A 19,054-nucleotide genomic window follows, 5' to 3' on the forward strand; every position below is an offset into this window, starting at 1 on the left:
TGGAGATGGACTAGTTCTTTAAAAAAAAAAAAAAAAAAAAAAGCCTGGGAGCAGCTGCAGATACGACCAGGAGAGCCGTGCAGTAAAGCACGGTGGGAGCAGGCTGGGCTAACGCCTCGGTGTCTGGCATGGAGGATACCCCTTCCCACACCTGCTACTGGTTGCCTCAGGGCCAGGGGAGCAAAGGGGAGCCAAAAGGAGAAAAAACTGCATGACTTGCAGCCATCTCCCTGGCGGGCGGGGGACACTCCTGCCCGGGGCCAGGCCCATAGCCCAGAGCTGCGCCAGGAAACCCAGTGTGACGGAGAGTCTTTCCCACAGCACTGTGCACATGCCACAATATCGGCCGTGGACAGTGGCCTTTAATACACCCATGGCTGACTCTCCCGGAGCTGGGAGGGCAGAGCTGTATGAAAAGGGGGAAGTTAATGTGCCTCATTCAACCATCTTTGAAGGAGGCTGGGAATGCCCCTGCATGGCCCGGTGACCCAGGGCTTCCCTGGAGGCTGGTACACACTTGTGATGTGGCACAGCCCTCCCTCAGCAGAGGTCCTGGAAGAGCACAGCAGGGAAGGGGAGCCTGCTCGGAAATCCCAGGGAACCTACGCCAATACCAAGAACTTTTGGGTCAGCAGCAGAGAACAGCCTTAAATCTCTGGGAACACCTGGGAGGTTTGATTATTAAAGCTGCCCTTCCTCCCTAACCGCTCAGACACATGCCCCTCATTCAGGGCAGACAGCACTGACAACATGCCCAAATTAAGTGCACCAACTGGACCCCACAAGAGTCAGATCCCCACACACACCACAAGACAAAGTCAGGGAGAACTGACTTGAGGGGAATAGGTGACTCTCAGATGCCATCTGCTGCCTAGTTAGAGAAAGTTTAGAGATCGGTATTTTTTATATCCAGAAAGAACCATATCAAGTAAAGCAAATGCCTAGAGGCCAAAAACAATAGAAAATCTTAAAGCATATGATAAAACCAGACAATATGGAGAACCCAAACCCAAACACCCAAATCAAAAGATCAGAAGACACACAGTACTTGGCACAATTAATCAAAGAACTATAGACAGACAATGAGAGCATGGCACAGGATATAAAGGACATGAAGAAGAGCATGACACAGGATATAAAGGACATAAAGAAGACCCTAGAAGAGCATAAAAAGAAATTGCAAGAGTAAATAAAATAATAGAAGATCTTATGAAAATTAAAGAAACTGTAGGCCAAATTAAAAAGACTCTGGATACTCATAATACAAAATTAGAGGAAACTGAACAACAACTCAGCCTCCTCAAGGACCACAGAACAGAAAATGAAAGAACAAAAGAAAGAATAGGGAAAAAAAATAAAAAAAATCGAAACGGATCTCAGTGATATGATAGATAAAATAAAACGTCCAAATTTAACTCTCATTGGTGTCCCAGAAGGGGAAGAGAAGGGTAAAGGTCTAGAAAGGGTATACAAAGAAATTGTTGGGGAAAACTTCTCAAACCTTCTACACGATATGAATACACAAAGCATAAATGCCCAGCGAACTCCAAATAGAATAAATCCAAATAAACCCACTCCAAGACATATTCTGATCAGACTGTCAAATACTGAAGAGAAAGAGCAAGTTCTGAAAGCAAGAGAAAAGCAATTCACCACATACAGAGGAAACAACATAAAACCAAATAGTGACTACTCAGTGGCCAACATGGGGGCGAGAAGGCAGTGGCATGACATATTTAAAATTCTGAGAGAGAAAAATCTCCAACCAAGAATACTTTATCTAGCAAAACTCTCCTTCAAATTTGAGGAAGAGCTTCAAGTTTTCACAGATAAACAAATGCTGAGAGATTTTGCTAATAAAAGACCTGCCCTACTTGAGATACTAAAGGGAGCTCTACCAACAGAGAAACAAAGAAAGGAGAGAGAAATATAGAGAATTTTAACACAGACATATACAGAATGCTACATCCCAGGTCACCGGGACACACATTCTTCTCTAGTGATCACGGATCTTTCTCCAGAATGGACTGTATGCTGGGACATAAAAACAAGCCTCAATAAATAAATTAAAAAAAAAAAGAATTTGTTCAAAGCACATTCTCTGACCACAATGGAATACAAATAGAAGTCAATAACCATCAGAGACTTGGAGAATTCACAAACACCTGGAGGGTAAAAATGAGGGGGAGATGAAAATATTCCCAGATAATCAAAAGCTGAGGGACTTCAGCACCAGTAGATCAGTCCTATAAGAAATGCTAAAGGGAGTTGAGCAGGCTGAAAGGAAGGGACACTAAACAATTGACTGAAACTACATGAAGAAATAAAGATTCCCAATAAAGATCACATGGTAAATATAAATACCAATACTACTGCATTTTTGATTTGTAACTCCACTATTTACTTCCTACAGGATCTAAAATATATAAACTGTAATGATAAATCAGTGGTTTTGGACTCAATGTAAAATATGCAATTTTTGACAAGAACTACATAAAGGTGGGGGAATTAGGGAGTATAGGAACATAGTTTATGTGTCATGTTGAAGTTAAGTTGGCATCAAAGAAAAACAAAATTGTTATAGATTTAAGATGTTAAATTTAAGTCCCACAGTAAACACAAAGAAAGTATCAGAGAATAGAACCATAGAGATGAAAAGTAGAATATGGGTTACAAGAAGCGGGGGAAGGGGCAATGGGGAGTTAATAAATGAGTGGAGCGTTTCTGTTTGGGTTGAAGGGAAACTTCTAGTAATGGATGGTGGTAAGGTGATAGCATTGCAACATTTTTAATGTGATTAATCCCACTAATGGAATGCTGGGGTGGGGTGGAATGGGAAGATTTGGGCTGTATATATGTTTCCACAGTTGAGAAAAAAAGACAGTCTAAATAGATGAAAATTAAATGCCAAGGATGATCCTGGATGGGATTTGAGGATGGAGGAGAGGAGGCTCAAAGAGACACAGATGGGACATAAGAAAAAAAACAAAAAAGGAAACATAGAATGTAAGCTTTGTATCAATGTTGAATTTCTTGAACTTCTTAGCTGTACTTAATGGGATTGCATAAAAGAATGTTCTTGTCCATGGGAAAGGTATATGTGAATTATATTGTTTGTTCAAAGATATGTGCAGCTTGCTCTCATATGTTGAGGACAGAGCAATAGATGATGGATGATAGATAGGGAGGGAGGGAGGGAGGGAGAGAGGGAGGGAAAGAAAGAAATGGTGGTGTGATAGGATGTTAAAGGTGGTGGATCAGGGTATAGGGGGCGGGTGGTCGGGATATGCTGGAGTTCTATGTATGGGGTTTGTATGTTTTTGCAACTGTTCCTGTAAGTTTGAATTTATTTCAAAATAAAATTTATTAAATAAAAAAAAATTAAACTTTTGTTGTGTTAAGCAACTGAGATTCAGGGGGGTATTTCTTACTGCAGCACTTTCTATCCTACCCTGACTAATTGAAAAATCTTACCTGAATTGCACACTTTTTCAGAAAAGGGTTAAGTTCTGATACATGCTTATGAAAAACATATACTCAACAAAATCTAAATATTCTAACATCCTTTAAATAACTTGAATCTGTAGCCTACAACTCTCCTCGCCCCTCCCTCAAACAAAGCAAAACCAAACTGAAAATGTCTTCCCAGGAATCTAGGACACTCTCGAGGCAGCCAAATCCCCGGAACTATGTAGAACCATTTATAGAAAGCATCCACAGTAATCAGAGCATTTGAAGGCTGAGTCCTCTGGTTAGTTATCCAGAAAAAGCTACCAGTGAAAATTAATTTGCACTCAGAGACTGGAGAGGTGTGTAAACAGAGTCACACTGTTTTCAATTTATTGATAGCAGACTGTCCCTGCTAGTAGATGATCTGGGCAGTTAGGGCCAGCGCTGTAAAAAGTATCTCACCAACAGCCCTGGAAGAACACCCAAAAAAGCAAAAAGTCCACAAAAAAATGCAGTAAATGGGTCAGTTGTGTTGTTTAAATGTTTTCTGAGTATCTTTGCTTCTTCTTTCAAACGGAAGTGAGCATGGCAGAATGTGCTAGAAGACAATTAGATATCTTCGCATTTTTTCTTCAGCATTTTGAGTTCAAATTTCCAAGGTTTGGATGCGACAATAAAGGTGCAAAGAACCGTCTAAAACAGAAAAGAAGATCAATCATCAGTTGCATGAAAGAAACAGGCAACAGATAAACAAAAACAGAAAAAGTTCCTATTTTCAGGTGCCGGGATCTTGTCTGGGGTGGGCAAAGAGGTTGTCGGAGTCGACCATGCACTCGTGGTTCACAGGGCTGCTGACCTAGGATCTGGGGGCAGAGTCGGCCTCACTCGCCAAGCCCTTGGCAATCACCATCCTCTGATGGAGCAAGGGTCAAAGCCAGGGCCGGTCATCCCTGTCTCCAGCCCTAGAGCCCTTCAGCCAACCACGCCAGCTTCCCCTTAGCCCACAGAGACACTGTGCTGCATGCAGGACCCAGCAGGTTCTGACCAGGTGAGGCATCACAGAAAGGACAGAATCCTGCATGCCACAGGCAAAGGGGGTCAACATCTGGCCAGAGACCAAGAAGAAGAATTTGCAGTGGACAGAGTTGGGGAGAGATATATAGATCTCTTCCCAGAGTCCTGCAGAATGAGCTAGATTTCAGGCTCACGGTGTCAGAATGAGCATACCTGTGGCCCTCCTCTCTCTGCTAAAATTGTTATTCAGTTAGAATGAGGAGATCAAACAACAGTGTCTCCATAACAAAATGGAAGCACTGTTGGGCTGATGAAGGATCGTTGATGTTCTATGAGATATGATCAGAGTGAGGGAGGAAATGGCAACCAGCTACCCAGACAGGCCATTGAAGAAATGAGTCCTGCCCTCCTCGGTGCCTCCAGGCTGGAGGGGGACGTCCAGGATGAGGGTGAGCCTGCACGGGGCAGTGGGGGGAGCAGGGAGGGTGGGCTCTGGGTTTATTAGGGGGTTGACTAAGAGCTTAACTTCTGGATCAGCCAAGGTAGACCAAAAATCACCAGGAAGCAGAGGAATTGAAAAGCCTAATCCTAGAGGGCATTTCAGCAATGTGTATTTAAAATATTTAAAATGTGTCAGGTTACCAGATGTGTAATTCAGCTTCTGGGAGCTTTGCTTTATATATACAAATGGATATAAAGAAGAATATTCTTTACAACACTGTTCATACTAGTTAAAAATTAGAAAAGCTTAAATAACTAATTCCTGGGTAATGACTAATAATACGTGAACCTAGAACCATAAAATGAAATCAAATAATTTCATTGCATGATACTCTCAAACAATTTTACAGTTTTAGAAATGCTTAGGTTTTATTATTAAATGAAACTCTAGATTATAAACCAGAGTGATTCCAATGATATAAAAGCATGGATATAGTATAAATAAAGAAAAACAGGATATAGAGTAATCTATTAACCATGGTATACTTTACTTGAGGGTATTTATGATTGATTTTAAGCTATTCAATATTTTTGAAGAATTCCAAAATATCTCCCATAATCTCCTTAAAATATCATGTCTTAAATTTTATGTCCTAAAAAGCCCTTTCTTCTTTTCTACATCCCAAAAAATAAACCAAAGAAAATAGATGAGGTCAAACCTAGAGGAACTCGGAACCAGAAAAGAACCTCATACAAGGACGAAGATAAGAAGTCTCCTTATGGTAAGAAGCAGATGTGAGCAAGCTGATGGAAGTTAATGGAGTGCTGAGCACTCGGTATGGAGGGTGGAATCATAAGGAAACAAACAAGAGGGTAAACTGTTCCCAAACCTCTCAAACCTCCCAAACCTTGGAGACTCCTACCTGATCTCCCTTTTTCCAACATGGGCTCGATTTCCTGTTTGTCCCTCCAGCTCTGCATCCCATCTGGTTTTACCTGGCTCTGTCTTACAATGCTGACCTCTTTGGACTGTGTCAAGGGGAACCCTTCCCTCTGGTTTCTGGTTATATTTGGCAGAGGGGAGAGAGAGGCAGGAGGGGAGTGCAAGCAGGGTGGCAATGGATTGGCTGTGTTCTTCCCCGTAAGTCCAAGAATGCTGTCAGGGGCCCCTGATTGCACCAGGGAAAAGGATAAGAGAAACAAACCATGGAAGTGGAAACCTGGATGACCACTGGGAATATAAAACATCTCAACCTTACTAGAAATCAGGGAGATGCCAAATAAAATGAGGAGAAAACATTTCATTTATATTAGACTGGAAAAACGTGAGACCCATAACACCCAGTGCAGGTAAGGCTGTGGTGAGAAGATCAGTCACATGCTGCACTGATGGAAGGTATGCTGGTGCAGCCACTATGGAGAGTAAAATGAAAGGTGTGTGTTCTGTGTGGCCTACAGTAAAGTTGAAGTTGACCATGCTCTACATGTGGCAGGTTCACTGCCAAGTTCCTCCCTGGAGAAATTCTCACTAGTTCACTGCATTGTTGCTAAAAATGAGAAATTAAAACAGCCAAACGTGTCCAAAATTGGGAAATGGCTAAATACAATATAATATAGTCTTATAATATATACAATTAACAGAACATTTTTCTGCCACTTTCTATATATATCAACAGGCACAAAAAATCATTAGGCCTAAGTAAATAACAACAGATTGTACCAACATGAATAAATCTCTAAACATTTTGTTGAGTGAAAAAATATACAAGTTCTGAAATTGATATAAATTTTGAAAAACACACAAAACTCTACATGTATAATATGATGGTTTGAAGCTATAGGACCCCAGAAAAGTATTTTCTGAAAGTTAATTCATTTCTGTGGGTGTGGATCCATTGTAAGGAGGATCTTTTGGTGAGTAAGATCTCAACTTAAGATGTGACCCACCTCATTCAGGGTGGGTCTTAATCCTCTTACTGGAGTCCTTTATAAGGGAATGAAATTCAGATGAAGAGAGAAAGCCATGGAAGCAAGAAGCTGGACGCACTGAAGGAGAAGGCACAGACCAGCAGATGTTGCTGTGTGCCTTGCCATGTGGCAGAGGACCCAGGATCACCTGTCGCTGGTCTTCAGAAAGAAAGCATCATCTTGATGATGTCCAGGTTTGGACATTTTCACAGCTTCAAAACTATAAGTTTGTAAGCTAATAAATTCCCACTATTAAAAGCCAGCCCATTTTGTAGTATTTGTTTTGGGCAGTGTGCTGGTTTGTATAAATTATGTCACCCAGAAAAAGCCATATTCTCTGGTGCAGTCTTGTTGGGGCAGATGTATTGGTGTGAATTAGGTTGGAACCTATTGGTTCAGTATTTCCATGGAGGTGTGGCCACTCCCATTCAGCATGGGCCTTGATTAGTTTACTAGAGCCTTATATAAGCTCAGACAGAAGGAGCTCACTGCTGTAGCTGAGACAGACATTTTGAAGGCGGCCATTGGAAGCTGATGCAGACATTTTGGAGAACGCCACTTTGAAACTCAACCTGAGAGCAAGCAGACGCCAGCCATGTGCCTTCCCAGCTAACAGAGGTTTTCTGGACACCAATGGCCTTTCTCCAGTGAAGGTACCCTTTTTTGATGGACATTTTATGGCTTTAAGGCTGTAACTGTGTAACCAAATAAACCCCCTTTAAAAGCCAGTCCATTTCTGGTGTTTTGCATTCTGGCAGCATTAGCAAACCGGAACAGGCAGCTTAGCAAATTAGAACACATATATAAAAGTTTTAAAACATGGAAAAATATGTTACCCACAAAATTTAGAAGAGTTGTTATCTTTGGGGGGGGGGACTAGATTATCACATTTCACTTCTTAAAATATTTACAATTAATGGGATAAAATGATAACAGTTGTAAAATCTGTGTGGCAGGTACATGGGTATTTGAAAATTTCTTCCAGTACTTACCTGGATTTTTGAAGTATTACTTAATTTTTAAAAACATTTCTAATCATGTATAACAAGAGTTAACTCTCTTGATATTCCCATCCACTTGCATTTTTGGCATCCTGACATAGTGTCTACTATTCATTAAAGTATTAAGATATTTTTAATTTGAGCATGTACTAGGCAATTTTTGGCAACCAATAATCTGTGATTATTTATGCCTAGCCATGTCTTGTGCCAACTTTGGTTATATAATAAATTGGTGAAGAAAAAACACATAAGGCACAGAAATATACATGCATAAGGGTTTTCATTGTTGCTTTGTTTATGAAAGAGAAAAGTAGGAAGTAGATGGACAAGACAAATTTAAAAAGATGAAAAAGGAAGTTGCACCAAAATGCACATAGTACCTCACCAGTTATGTTTTAAAAAGGAAATGTTTATGGAAATGTAAAGGGAAATTTTCCTGTGGATTTCCACACAAAGGATCCCAGCAGTATTTCCTGTGGAGGGGAGGGGAATTGGGACATATTCAAGATATCCTGTTGAGTATGTCATCACTTTTGCATATTTAAATGATAATGTATTTTTATAAAATATTTGTGTGCATTTAAAATAATTACATTTCAACCAACCATATTCCTGTTAGTGAAATGTGATGAGAGTAAGGACATTTTCGAATAAGGCCGAGAGATGAACTGGCCCCTCTTTGACATCCCCCATCTGGTGCAAGGCCTGGCAGCACCAGACCCAGCTGGGATTGCTTCTTACCTCTGATTTGAAGCAAAACACTTATCATACAAGGCCATGTTGGGCATGGGGGCCACCAGGCTGGGGGTCTCCAGACTGCCCCAAAGCCTCCCAGGCCTTTGTGTTTATCTCCTCCTCTTCTCCTCATTGGTGAGGGAAGGAGTCTCACCCTAGGGTTGTGGGGATAGCCAGAGACATGGCACCTGTCACTGGGCAGATGAGGTGGACGGTAGTTTATTAGTGGCATATACTCACTGGCCGGGGGAAGAGGACACCACCACCACCTGGGGGTTGGGGCAGAGGGAACGAGCAGGGGCAAGCTTTGTAGTAACAAGAGGTCAGGGTTATCCCTGGCTCCCCTGGGAAGATGTAACTGGCTTGTTTGAATAATTCCATGTGCTGGCAGTGAACTGAAACCCATGACTCTAGGATAAGCAGGAAATGCACGTACCTGGCTCCCTTAATAAGGGGGACCTTATCTGTGGGTGCAGAGTGGGTAGTGGTAGGGTGCAACAATGAAAACCTTTATGCATGTATATATTCTTGCAGCTAGGCCATTGAGGCCTTCCTGACTTTCCCAGATGTCAAGGAAGCACTTAACACTGAATCTTAATTTTAGGGTTACCCTGCAGCCTTCCACACAGCAGTCGGGCTGTTGGAACCAGTCAAGAAGAGTTTCTTCTGACATTCCCTGCTTCAAAGAGATTTCAAGCTTGTGTAGTCCCAGCTCTGAGAGGTTCCCCCTTCCAAGGACATCAGTTGGGGGAAGGTCACAGCTTGCTTTTTCCCAAATCAGCACCCACAGATAAAAAGTATCTGGGGTAGATAGTTGTGCCAGATGTATTATGTCCCCCAAGAAAAACCATGATCTTTTAATCCAATCTTGTAGAATATTTGGATTAGGTTGTTTCCATGGAGATGTGACTCACCCAACTGTAGGTAATAATTTTGATTAGATTATTTCCATGGAGATGTGGCCTCGCCCATTCAGTGTGGGTCTTGATTAATTTACTGGAGTTCTTTAAAAAGAGTGATTACAGGCCCAGGCTGCTGCAGCTGAGAGAGACATTTTGGAGATGGCTGTTGAGAGCACACTTTTGCTAGCCCAGAGTTTGTCTGGGAGAAACTAAGAGAACACCGCTAGACAGTTGGAAAGAAATGTCCTGGGAAAAGGCCGTTTTGAAACTAGAACCCTGGAGCAGATGCCAGCCACATACCTGTGCCTTCCCTGCTGACAGAGGTTTTCCAGACCCCATAGGCCATTATTCAGTGATGCCTATTGCTGATGCCTTTGTTTGGACACTTTTATGGCCTTAGGACTGTAACTTTGCAACCAAATAAACCCCCTTTATAAAAGCTAATCCATTTCTGGTATTTTGCATTCTGGCAGCATTAGCAAACCAGAACAATAGTCTACAAAGACAGCTGCCTCCAACACCTTCCCTGCCAGGACATGGCACACAGAGAGCACAGTATAGAAAGGAATCGATGCCCTCCCCTTGTGTCTGGGCTGGCCTGGTGACTTGCTGTGGGCAATAGAATGAGATGGAGTGGCATTCTGGAACTTTGCAGCTGAGGCCTCAGGAGGACTGGTAGGTACTTCTGCTTTCTCCTCTTGGAAACTAGTTAAGATGTTTAACTCCCTTAGAACCACCATGTCATGAGGAAGTCCAAGTAGAGGGTGACTGACTTGTTCCAGTTTGCCCAGGGCTTTCCTGAGTGTAGCATTAAAAGTCCCATATCCCAGGTGTTCTGGTTTGCTGGAGACTGCTCCAGAGTTCTGGTTTCAAAATGGCTTTCTCCAAGGATGTTCCTCTCTAGGCTGCAGTTTCTCTCCAAAGTGTCACTCTCAGTTGCTCTTGGGGCATCTGTCCTCTCTTTGCTTCTCCAGAGCAAAAGTCTGCTTTCAAAGGCTGTCTCCAAAATGTCTCTGTAAACCGCAGTTCCTGTCTCAGCTCCTGTGCATTCTTCAAAGTGTCCCTCTTGGCTGTAGCAAGCTCCCTACTTCTGCCTGAGCTTATATAGTGCTCCAGTAAACTAATCAAGACCCATGCTGAATGGGCTGGCCATACCTCCACAGAAGCAATCCAGTCAGAATCATCACCCACAGTTGGGTGGGTTGCTTCTCCATAGAAACACTCAAAGAATTACAATCTAATCAACACTGATATGTCTGCCCACACAAGATTCCATCAAAGATAATGGTGTTTTGGGGGACATAATACATTCAAACAGGCAAGCCAGGAAAACTCTGGTCCTGAACAAGCCAGGACCTTGATCTCCCAACCGTTTGCCCCACGGAGAGGCTTAAGCAGAATTGGAAAGACATCTGGCCCACTCCCCTAGCTGTGTCATCCATCCCAGCTGGGGCACCCGAAATATGAGTAAAGAAGCCATCTGGAATGGTCCTGCCCCAGCAGACTCCGCAGGGGGTGGAATAATTGCCCATCAGAACCCAGCCAAGATTGCAGAATAGGACAAACAATAAACCGTTGTTGCTTTATACCTCTAAGTGCATGTGTGGGTTGGAGGGGTGGTGGTGAGATCAGCAACATGTAATAGAAAGAGTGCTGCATGTCTAGAACCTGGCCATTCACAGTCCTGAACATGAACAGAATATGGCTCAAAAAGGAAACTAGAGAATCAAAATAGGGTCAGTTCCATCATTTTGCTTCTGGTATGCAGACCTACAGGGCCATTGCCCCCTGCTGATCTCGGTCACATACCTTTTTCATTTTGGGATCCTGTTGAAATAAGCAGTTTTCATTGTCTCCTGAAATTTTCTTACACATTGTCCGGGCAATTTGGGCTTCAATATAGTAGTCCAAACTATCTGTGACCTGTCGATGAACAACTAAGAAATTAGATATCATAAACGAAGACTGTATACTGTGTCTATTGCCATGTCTGATAAATAAACACGTCATTGACTGTTTAGGACAAAGAAAGTCTGCCCCCTTCCTTGAACTCTCTCTTCTACAATTTCCTGACAGCAGGTTTAGGGTAATCTAAATTATCTTACCCTGATAATTGTGTGTGTGTGTCACAGTCACCCACAGTTATAGTGGGTCTCACACTTTAGTGGATACCAAAAAATGTAGGGTCCTCAATCCCTCCCTCATTATTCTTATTCAGGGCAAATATTGTATGACCTCATTAATAGGAAATAATTAGAATACGTACACTCATAAAGTCAGAATCTAGAATACAGGTTACCAAGGGATGGGGTGTGGGTAGGGAAAGAGGATCTCCTGGGAAGTCAGAGATTTGAAGCATGAGGAGAATCCAATGGGCTGTTGTTAAATTGAAGATGGATGGGTCTCATGATGAGGAATGCGGGGACCTCTAAAACTTGGGAGAGGACCCCAGTGGGGACATTAGTCCTACAACCACAAAGAACTGAATTCTGCCAACAGCAAGACTCAGCTTGAAAAGTGTATTTTATCCTTCAGAGCCTCCAGACAAAATCCAGCTCAGCCAACTTCTTTGTTTCAGCCTTGCCATACCCTGAGCAGAAAGTCAGCCACACCAGGCTGGACTTTTGAGCTACCTACAGAACTGTGAGCTAAAAAGTGGGTTTGATGGTGGGTTTCAACTTGGCCAGGTGACAGTGTCCAGTCATCTGGTCAAGGAAGAACTGTCCTAACCGTTACTGCAAGGACATTGCATGGCTGGTTAATGAATCAGAAGGCTGGTTTATTAAATCATCAGTCAACTGATTGCATCTGTGGCTGATTACATCTACCATCAAGTAAGGATGTGTCTTTTGCAGTGAGAGAATCCAATCAGTTGAATTTAATCCAATCAGTTAAAGACTTTTAAGGGAACTCTCCTCTCCTGGGGAGTTCATCAAAGACCTTCATGGGAGTTGCCAGCTCATGACCTTCCCTACGGAATTTGGACTTGTGCATCTTCACAGTTGCATGAGACACTTTTCTAACATCTCATATTTACAGACATCTCCTGCTGGTTCTGTTTCCCTGGAGAACCCTGACTAATACAGTGGATGTTGTTTTAAGGTATAAATTTTGCAGGAATTTGTTATACAGCAATAAGAAATGAATACTATGGGCTACAAGAAACCTTCCCTGAGAGGTTATATCCAGCTGTGTATATGCCAATTAATAGTCAGTAAATATGAAACCACTAATTCATGGTGAAAGGATAGACTCTTTAGCAGATGATGTTCAGAAAAATGACACTGCATGGAGAAAAATGAAACTGGCTTCCTAACTTACTAAAGGGGAATCCAGAAGAATTAAAGACAAATATAAAAAAGAGCAAATATAGATTATCTTTGTGGGCTCCAGTTCATGAATAACAATGAAAAGAAGAATTTGATTCCATCAAAACGGTTTATCTGCAAGAAAAAGGAGAGCGCAGACAAAGTTAACAGGTGGTTGATTGGGAGAAGGTATTTACAATATCTAAAACTGACAAGAGACTATCAGATAGCATACACAAAAACTTCTGTGATAAAGATAGGGACCTCAAGCGAAAACTGGCTATAAGACACAATTCACAAATGAGAAAACCCAAAAGGGTAACAGGCATGAACAGAGATGTTCAAACTGAAACTTAAAGAAATATGGATTAAGTCAACAGTTTTTCAATTTATACAGACCAGAAATTGAAAAAAAAGATAGAAAACTGCCAAGTATTGGTGGAGAAGAGAGTATATAAGAACTTTTGTATAATCTTTTGGTACATGATCAAGTTAAATAAATACATACCCTTTGAACCAGTATTCCCGCTCCTGGGAACATCCCAGAGAAATTCTCAGACAGGTCTGTAAGGGGCATATACAAGGTTGTTCATAACAACACTGCTTGTGGTAGCAAGAAAGTGGAGTTCAAATAGGTATTCATTTTGGGGGGAATAGATAAGATGTAGTAGATGCACATCATAGATTACTATGGAGCAGCTAGGAAATAAAATACTAGATGTTTTCACAGCACTGTGGCCAGCTTTAAAACATAGAGGTACGTGGAGAGAAAAGTTTCTAATTTATCTTCTCCTTTTCTCTCTTGGTCAAACTCAAGTCGAGTTTCTGCTCCCATGACTCTTATCAAGTCATGGGACTGCGTTTGCAGACACAGGAAGAGGCAAAACAGATAAGATTAAAGCCCAAAATGATCATTCTGGAAGAAGAGTGAAAACTATTTTAAGAACTACATGGCAGATTTGGGAAAAATCAGACATTACAGGATCTAAAATATAATGCCTAAATTTAATACCAGACCTAGATAAGGACCCCACATCACATTTAGTCATCATGTTTCTTACATCTCTAATCTACAACAGCTTTCCAGCATTTTTTCTGTTTCTCATGACATGGATATTTTTGGGTGGTCTTACAGAATATCTACGTGCTCCTTGTGGCTAGATTCTGGGTATGCATTTGGGGCAATAATACTACAGATGTGATGTTGTGTCCTCCTCAACCCATCCCATCAATGAGCATGAGCATTTGGGGAGGGAGGTGTTTCCCTGTCTCAGATTTCCTGTCTGTAAATGTTTCTTTGCTCCTTTGTCAGGAATAAATCTCTGCAGTGACTGGTTCCCCGATGACTCTCTCACCCCATGGCTGTTGCACCTTTGATGGAACGTTCCCTGCATTTATCACCTGGTGGCTGCAAAAGGTGACTTGATAGACAAGTCACTTTAACATCTAACTGTAGGCATGTTCTGTAAAGAAGAACCCTCCTTGCTGCTCCAGCTCCCCTTTTCAGGGCTGGCTGGACTTGCAATGTCTTTGCTTGTTCATTATGTCACAACCCACCCCGGGCATTGTTCATTTTGATGCTCCTACTGTCCCAAACTTGGAGCCCTCCCACCTGCAGCCAACCCCCATCCTGGCAGGACATTGAGGCCATTCAAAGTCCCTTCAAGCTACCTTCTGTGCTGTTACCCAGACTTTTTACACAACTATAACCAATTTTAAGTTACTTTAATGGATGTCCCAGCCCCAGATTCACCTCAAAATAACAAAGCATTCTTTACATGTAGTTGATTTTCTTTCAAAAACCTCTAACATAAAATTAATATTATTTTTAGCTAAAGGCATCTCTCAGCTGTGTTATCCATCCTCTCCTTCGATAGCCATCCATGGCTAAGGCTTCCTCCCCACCCCCGGCTGAGGACCAGAAACGAAGAACAAGGAGCCAATGATGCACCAACCTGCTCCTGAGACTTGAGAATCTGCACCACGCGGAAGATGTACTTGTCTTTACTGGCCTTGTTATACTCCTTCATGGCGAACCAGAGTGCCTGCTGCACGTACACATAGTCTGTGGGGATGTCCTGGAATGCCCTCACCACCTTGGGTGAGCCCCAGGCTTGCACACTTCTGGGCACCAGCGCTGTAGCTGCCACCACGAACAGCAAGGTCTGGCAGGGTCTGGCCATGGCTCCTCAGCCAAGGGGGCAAGGGGCTGAGTCCTGCTGTCCTGCCAGGGTGTGGGTTGGCTGTAGGCAGGAGGGCTCCAGCTGTCTCTGCAGGGCCCGCAGCTCCTCTTAGCACTGCTGGGGTTGGAAAGGAGTGAGGTTCTCTCATGATTGTCTTCTCCAGCTTCTCCTCTTTCCCCCAAGAGAAGTCACCTGAGAAATCTGCAGTTACAACTCAGCCCATGTGCCCTGCTTGACCTTTTCCCTTCTGGAAGAATTCATGCCTCTGTGCATGCATACCTGGGAGCTGACACACAGGCGCACACATGTGTGTGTACACATGCATGTGTACCCACACCCATGTGCATGCACCTACACATATGTAAACACACACATACCTATGTACACAAGCAACACATGCATGCAACACATGCACACAATGCACATACGTGTGCTCATTCACACTCACATGTGCACACACCAATACATGTGTGCACACACTTGCACATGTGCATGAATGCACACACCCCTTTCTTCCCTACCAGGCAGACCTCCTATCTCCTCACTTGTGTAGGTCCCCCCACGCTCAGGGAAGGAGGCTACCTGTGTCAGGTATGAATGCACACACAGGCACCAGGTCCTCAAGCAGAAGGACTTCCACTGCAGAACGTGGCTGTCAGAACTCATCTTATTTTCTCAAAGCCTTTCTGGGGTATGCAAGAAATTCCTCACTCAGCATCCTAAGCCTTCACACAGGCCTCAAAACTGCACCCCCAGCCCCTCTCCCCTCTCTGGTCAGGCTCACTGATAAGAGTGCAAGCGTCTATTACTGAGTGTTATTGAGTATTACCAGGCCCTGCGATAAGTTCTTCCCACATTTTGTCTCATTCAATCATTGCCACCTCCCATGAGGGCCAGTGGAATTAGCAACCCCTCCTAAAGAGCCTAAAGAGGCTCCTAAAGAGTGAATCCCAAGGCTACGTACTTGATTGAAGCATCCCTCTGGGTTTTAACTCGCTGCCTGCCCTCACACACCCTTCTACTCCGGCCTCAATCTAAGGGCCATGTATATATGGATTTCAACTTGTAATGTGGGTTTGCTTCTGAGGATGCTCAGTTCTACTGTAGAAAACAAATCAGGGTGTAGTTTGCAAGACTTCCCAAACCCTTAGGTTGTGTTAAGTTGAGATGATGAGTAAGCAACTAGTTCGAGAGAGACAGGCAGAATTTGTGTTATGTTAACTAAAAATTAAGTGGTAGGTAGAGCAGATAGAGGGTGAACATAGAACATGATGGCAAACCTGAGGGACACCTGATATTCCTCAGACACTAACATCCTTGAGACTCAGGCAGCACAGACCATCCGTGAAGTCTTAATTTGACCACCCACTGGGGATACCATTCTGGCTCCATGTGTCTTCTCCTCAACATAAGGCAAATAAAGCCCAAGATGTGCAGATGCCCATGTATGAGCAACAGCTGTGGATGTGCAGACTTGCCCTGCATCTCTTCTGCAGAATAAGGTGCAGTACTGACCCTCAGCACCTTTGGTCTGGGACTTGACTCCATGCTGGCCCTTGTAACCACACCCTCAGTGGGAAGGCTGATGCAGCAGGAAGAGACAGGTGCAAGACCCTGGAGGGCCCCCAGGGTCCAGGTATGTGGTACTTCCGCCTCCATCTCGCTTGCACCCTGAATCTTAATAACCTACCCTCTTTGCCTTGCTCCTTGCATGATGCTTTAAATTGATTTAATGAACCATAGAATTCAAGCATCCAACTTTGCTCCAGGATCCTTCCTGCTCCCTGACATCTGGAATACAGCTTGCCTGGGTGCATACATAGAGGTTACTCTTGGATGGAGTAATTTCTCAGAGGACACAGCTACACCCCAGACCCACCTCAGAAACGTTGACTCTCCAGACTCACTGATGGCCCCTATTCCTTCTTGAGTGCTGGCTCACTCCAACCCCTGGCCACTCTCGATGCCCAGAGTGCACAGTTCATGCCCTGCCCCTGGCCAGGGATTCAGGCTGGCCTGAGCTCTGGGCTCCCTTTGCTCTCTGACTCTGGTCTCGGTCACACCTAGAGCCCCTTTGTGAGGTAACCCAGCACCTCTGATGCTGCCCAGGTGAGGGGCCTCTTGGCAGGGATCCTGCCAGCCCCCAGACATCCCCAGGACATGAGAGCCACCAGTGATTTCCCTCAACGTGAGGGCCATCGGTCCTTTTGTCCCACACCTCCTGCTGGGTAAATCTCTGGCTTTGCTGTGAACCAGTGGGAACAAAAAGCACCTCCATGCCCCTTTCCATCAGGCCCCGCCTTGTGACTCCATGGTCTAAGGGGAAGGACAAGGCACCAAACAGCCAGACTCAGGGAATCTGGGACCAAGAGGCCCTTAGGAGGAGAAGTGGTCAGGGATGCCTGGGACAGGACTAGGAGGCCTGTCCAGTGAGTCAAAGTCATCAGCTGCCAGTAACCCTTGCTGTTGAATGAATGAATGATGAATGAATGAGTGAAAGAATGGATGAGGGTGTCCATACTGATCCCAGCTAGCCTTGTCAAACTTATCTTCCCCCATCTTTAAACTTGTCCCAGGTAAGGATTCCTGAATCTGCTTACCTCCCTCTGGTTGGAATTTCCTGTTTTGTGGTTCTGGGGTCCTTGCCCAAGCCAGGGTCCTCTGAGTACAAGTCTTCATCCCACTTGCACTTTAGATCTTACACAGAGATGGAGACAATTCCCAAGCACTGGCAAGTTTGGAGATTGTTAGTTCCCTTTTCAAGATAAAATATAGATGCTCACAAACTGGGCCATATCCCAGACATGAAAGATAGATTTCTGAACAAAGTCAGAGAGGTCCACGAGGCCTTGGAGTCTGGTTAAAAGTTTAAGTATTTGCAACAAAACCATGAGCTTGAACAGGGAAGTCTTTCTCAGCACGTGCAAAACACAGAAGCCATAATGGAAAATAATAAATTCAGCCACATGTTTTAAATAACAAAACACACCACAAAATGGGAGCACCAAATAAGTTATTTGGAACATATTTGGCAGAGGATTTTATGGAAAATCTCTTTAAAATCCAAATGAAAAGGACAATTTCCTTAATTGAAAAATGAACCAAGAATCTGAACAGACAATATAGGCCAAGGGAGTCCATCTCTCTCTCTCATGGCCATCTGTGGTCTTGGCCACACACCAATTTGGTGGGACCTCTTTCCCCCTGCCCCTGTTGGTCTATCTTCCTCCTGGCACCTTGTGTCTAAAATGGAGCACAGTTATCCTGGGAACATTGTACAACCCAGAACAAACACCATGGCCTGCCCTGTGAATCCCACACCTTTTCCAGAGGAAAGTCGTCCTGGGGAAAGTTAAGGGGGAAGGGGTGCTGAATTCTATGATGGGTATGGACACAAATCTGAAAGGAAAATGATAACTCATATGAGCTTCTGTCAGGACTGAGAGTGAGCCCTGGGCTCCTCCTCTTCAGTAGTACGAAGGGGCCCCAGAGGTTCCCACACTTCCACTGATGGGGTAAGGAGGTGAGAGAGCCCTACTGCTCCCTTGCTTCTCATCAGGAATTACAGATACTGATTGTTCTAAGTACAGTTGCCTCATAATGAGCATTTTATTTTGCTCATGATTGTGTATGACTTGGGAATTCCAGAAGGGCCCAGCTGGTGTTTCTCACTGAGGGTGTGTCATGGGGGTTGCAGCCAGAGTGGGCTGGGATAAAGTCCTCTGAAGATTCAGCTGGGCTGGACATCCAAGATGGTGCACTCACCTGGTGGTGGTGATGCTGGCTGTCGGCTGTGGCTGTCAGCGAGAGAGCACATGTGCCCTCCCCAGCATGGCAGCTGGATTGCCCCAGAGTGGGCACCCTGAAAAGACTAAGAAAATGCTGCATGCGTTTTTTGACTGGTCCCAGACAACATGCAGCATCTCTTCTGCCAAATTCTATTAGTCAAAGTAGCTGAAATCCTGCCCAGGTTCCAGCAAAGCACAGACATAGACCCAGGCTCTCAGTGAGAGGAGTGTCACAAAGTATATGGCTCAGTTTAAAATCACCAC

The 19,054-nt window shown here is 43.8% G+C and overlaps 1 protein-coding gene across 1 annotated transcript; it reads right to left on the minus strand.

The window, feature by feature from the left end:
- Positions 1 to 4,059: 4,059 nt before the first annotated feature.
- Positions 4,060 to 15,002, minus strand: LOC119516071 (cystatin-13-like). Its single transcript, XM_037812246.1, has 3 exons — positions 14,775 to 15,002; positions 11,321 to 11,434; positions 4,060 to 4,143 (listed from the first exon to the last, which is right to left on the minus strand). The coding sequence occupies exons 1-3, from the start codon at positions 15,000 to 15,002 to the stop codon at positions 4,060 to 4,062; spliced, it is 426 nt and encodes a 141-aa protein (XP_037668174.1).
- Positions 15,003 to 19,054: the final 4,052 nt, after the last annotated feature.

This window comes from Choloepus didactylus, chromosome 19 (genome assembly GCF_015220235.1).
Source record: "Choloepus didactylus isolate mChoDid1 chromosome 19, mChoDid1.pri, whole genome shotgun sequence".
NCBI classification, from domain to species: domain Eukaryota; kingdom Metazoa; phylum Chordata; class Mammalia; order Pilosa; family Megalonychidae; genus Choloepus; species Choloepus didactylus.

Bases quoted from the DNA above. Each gene is read 5' to 3' on its own strand.
- LOC119516071 (XM_037812246.1), bottom strand. From the start codon at position 15,002: ATGGCCAGACCCTGCCAGACCTTGCTGTTCGTGGTGGCAGCTACAGCG. The intron at 11,435-14,774 runs GTTGGTGCATCA...GTTCATCGACAG, and splicing joins TTCTCAAGTCTCAGGAGCAG to GTCACAGATAGTTTGGACTA. The intron at 4,144-11,320 runs GTATGTGACCGA...TTTCTGTTTTAG, and splicing joins AGGATCCCAAAATGAAAAAG to ACGGTTCTTTGCACCTTTAT.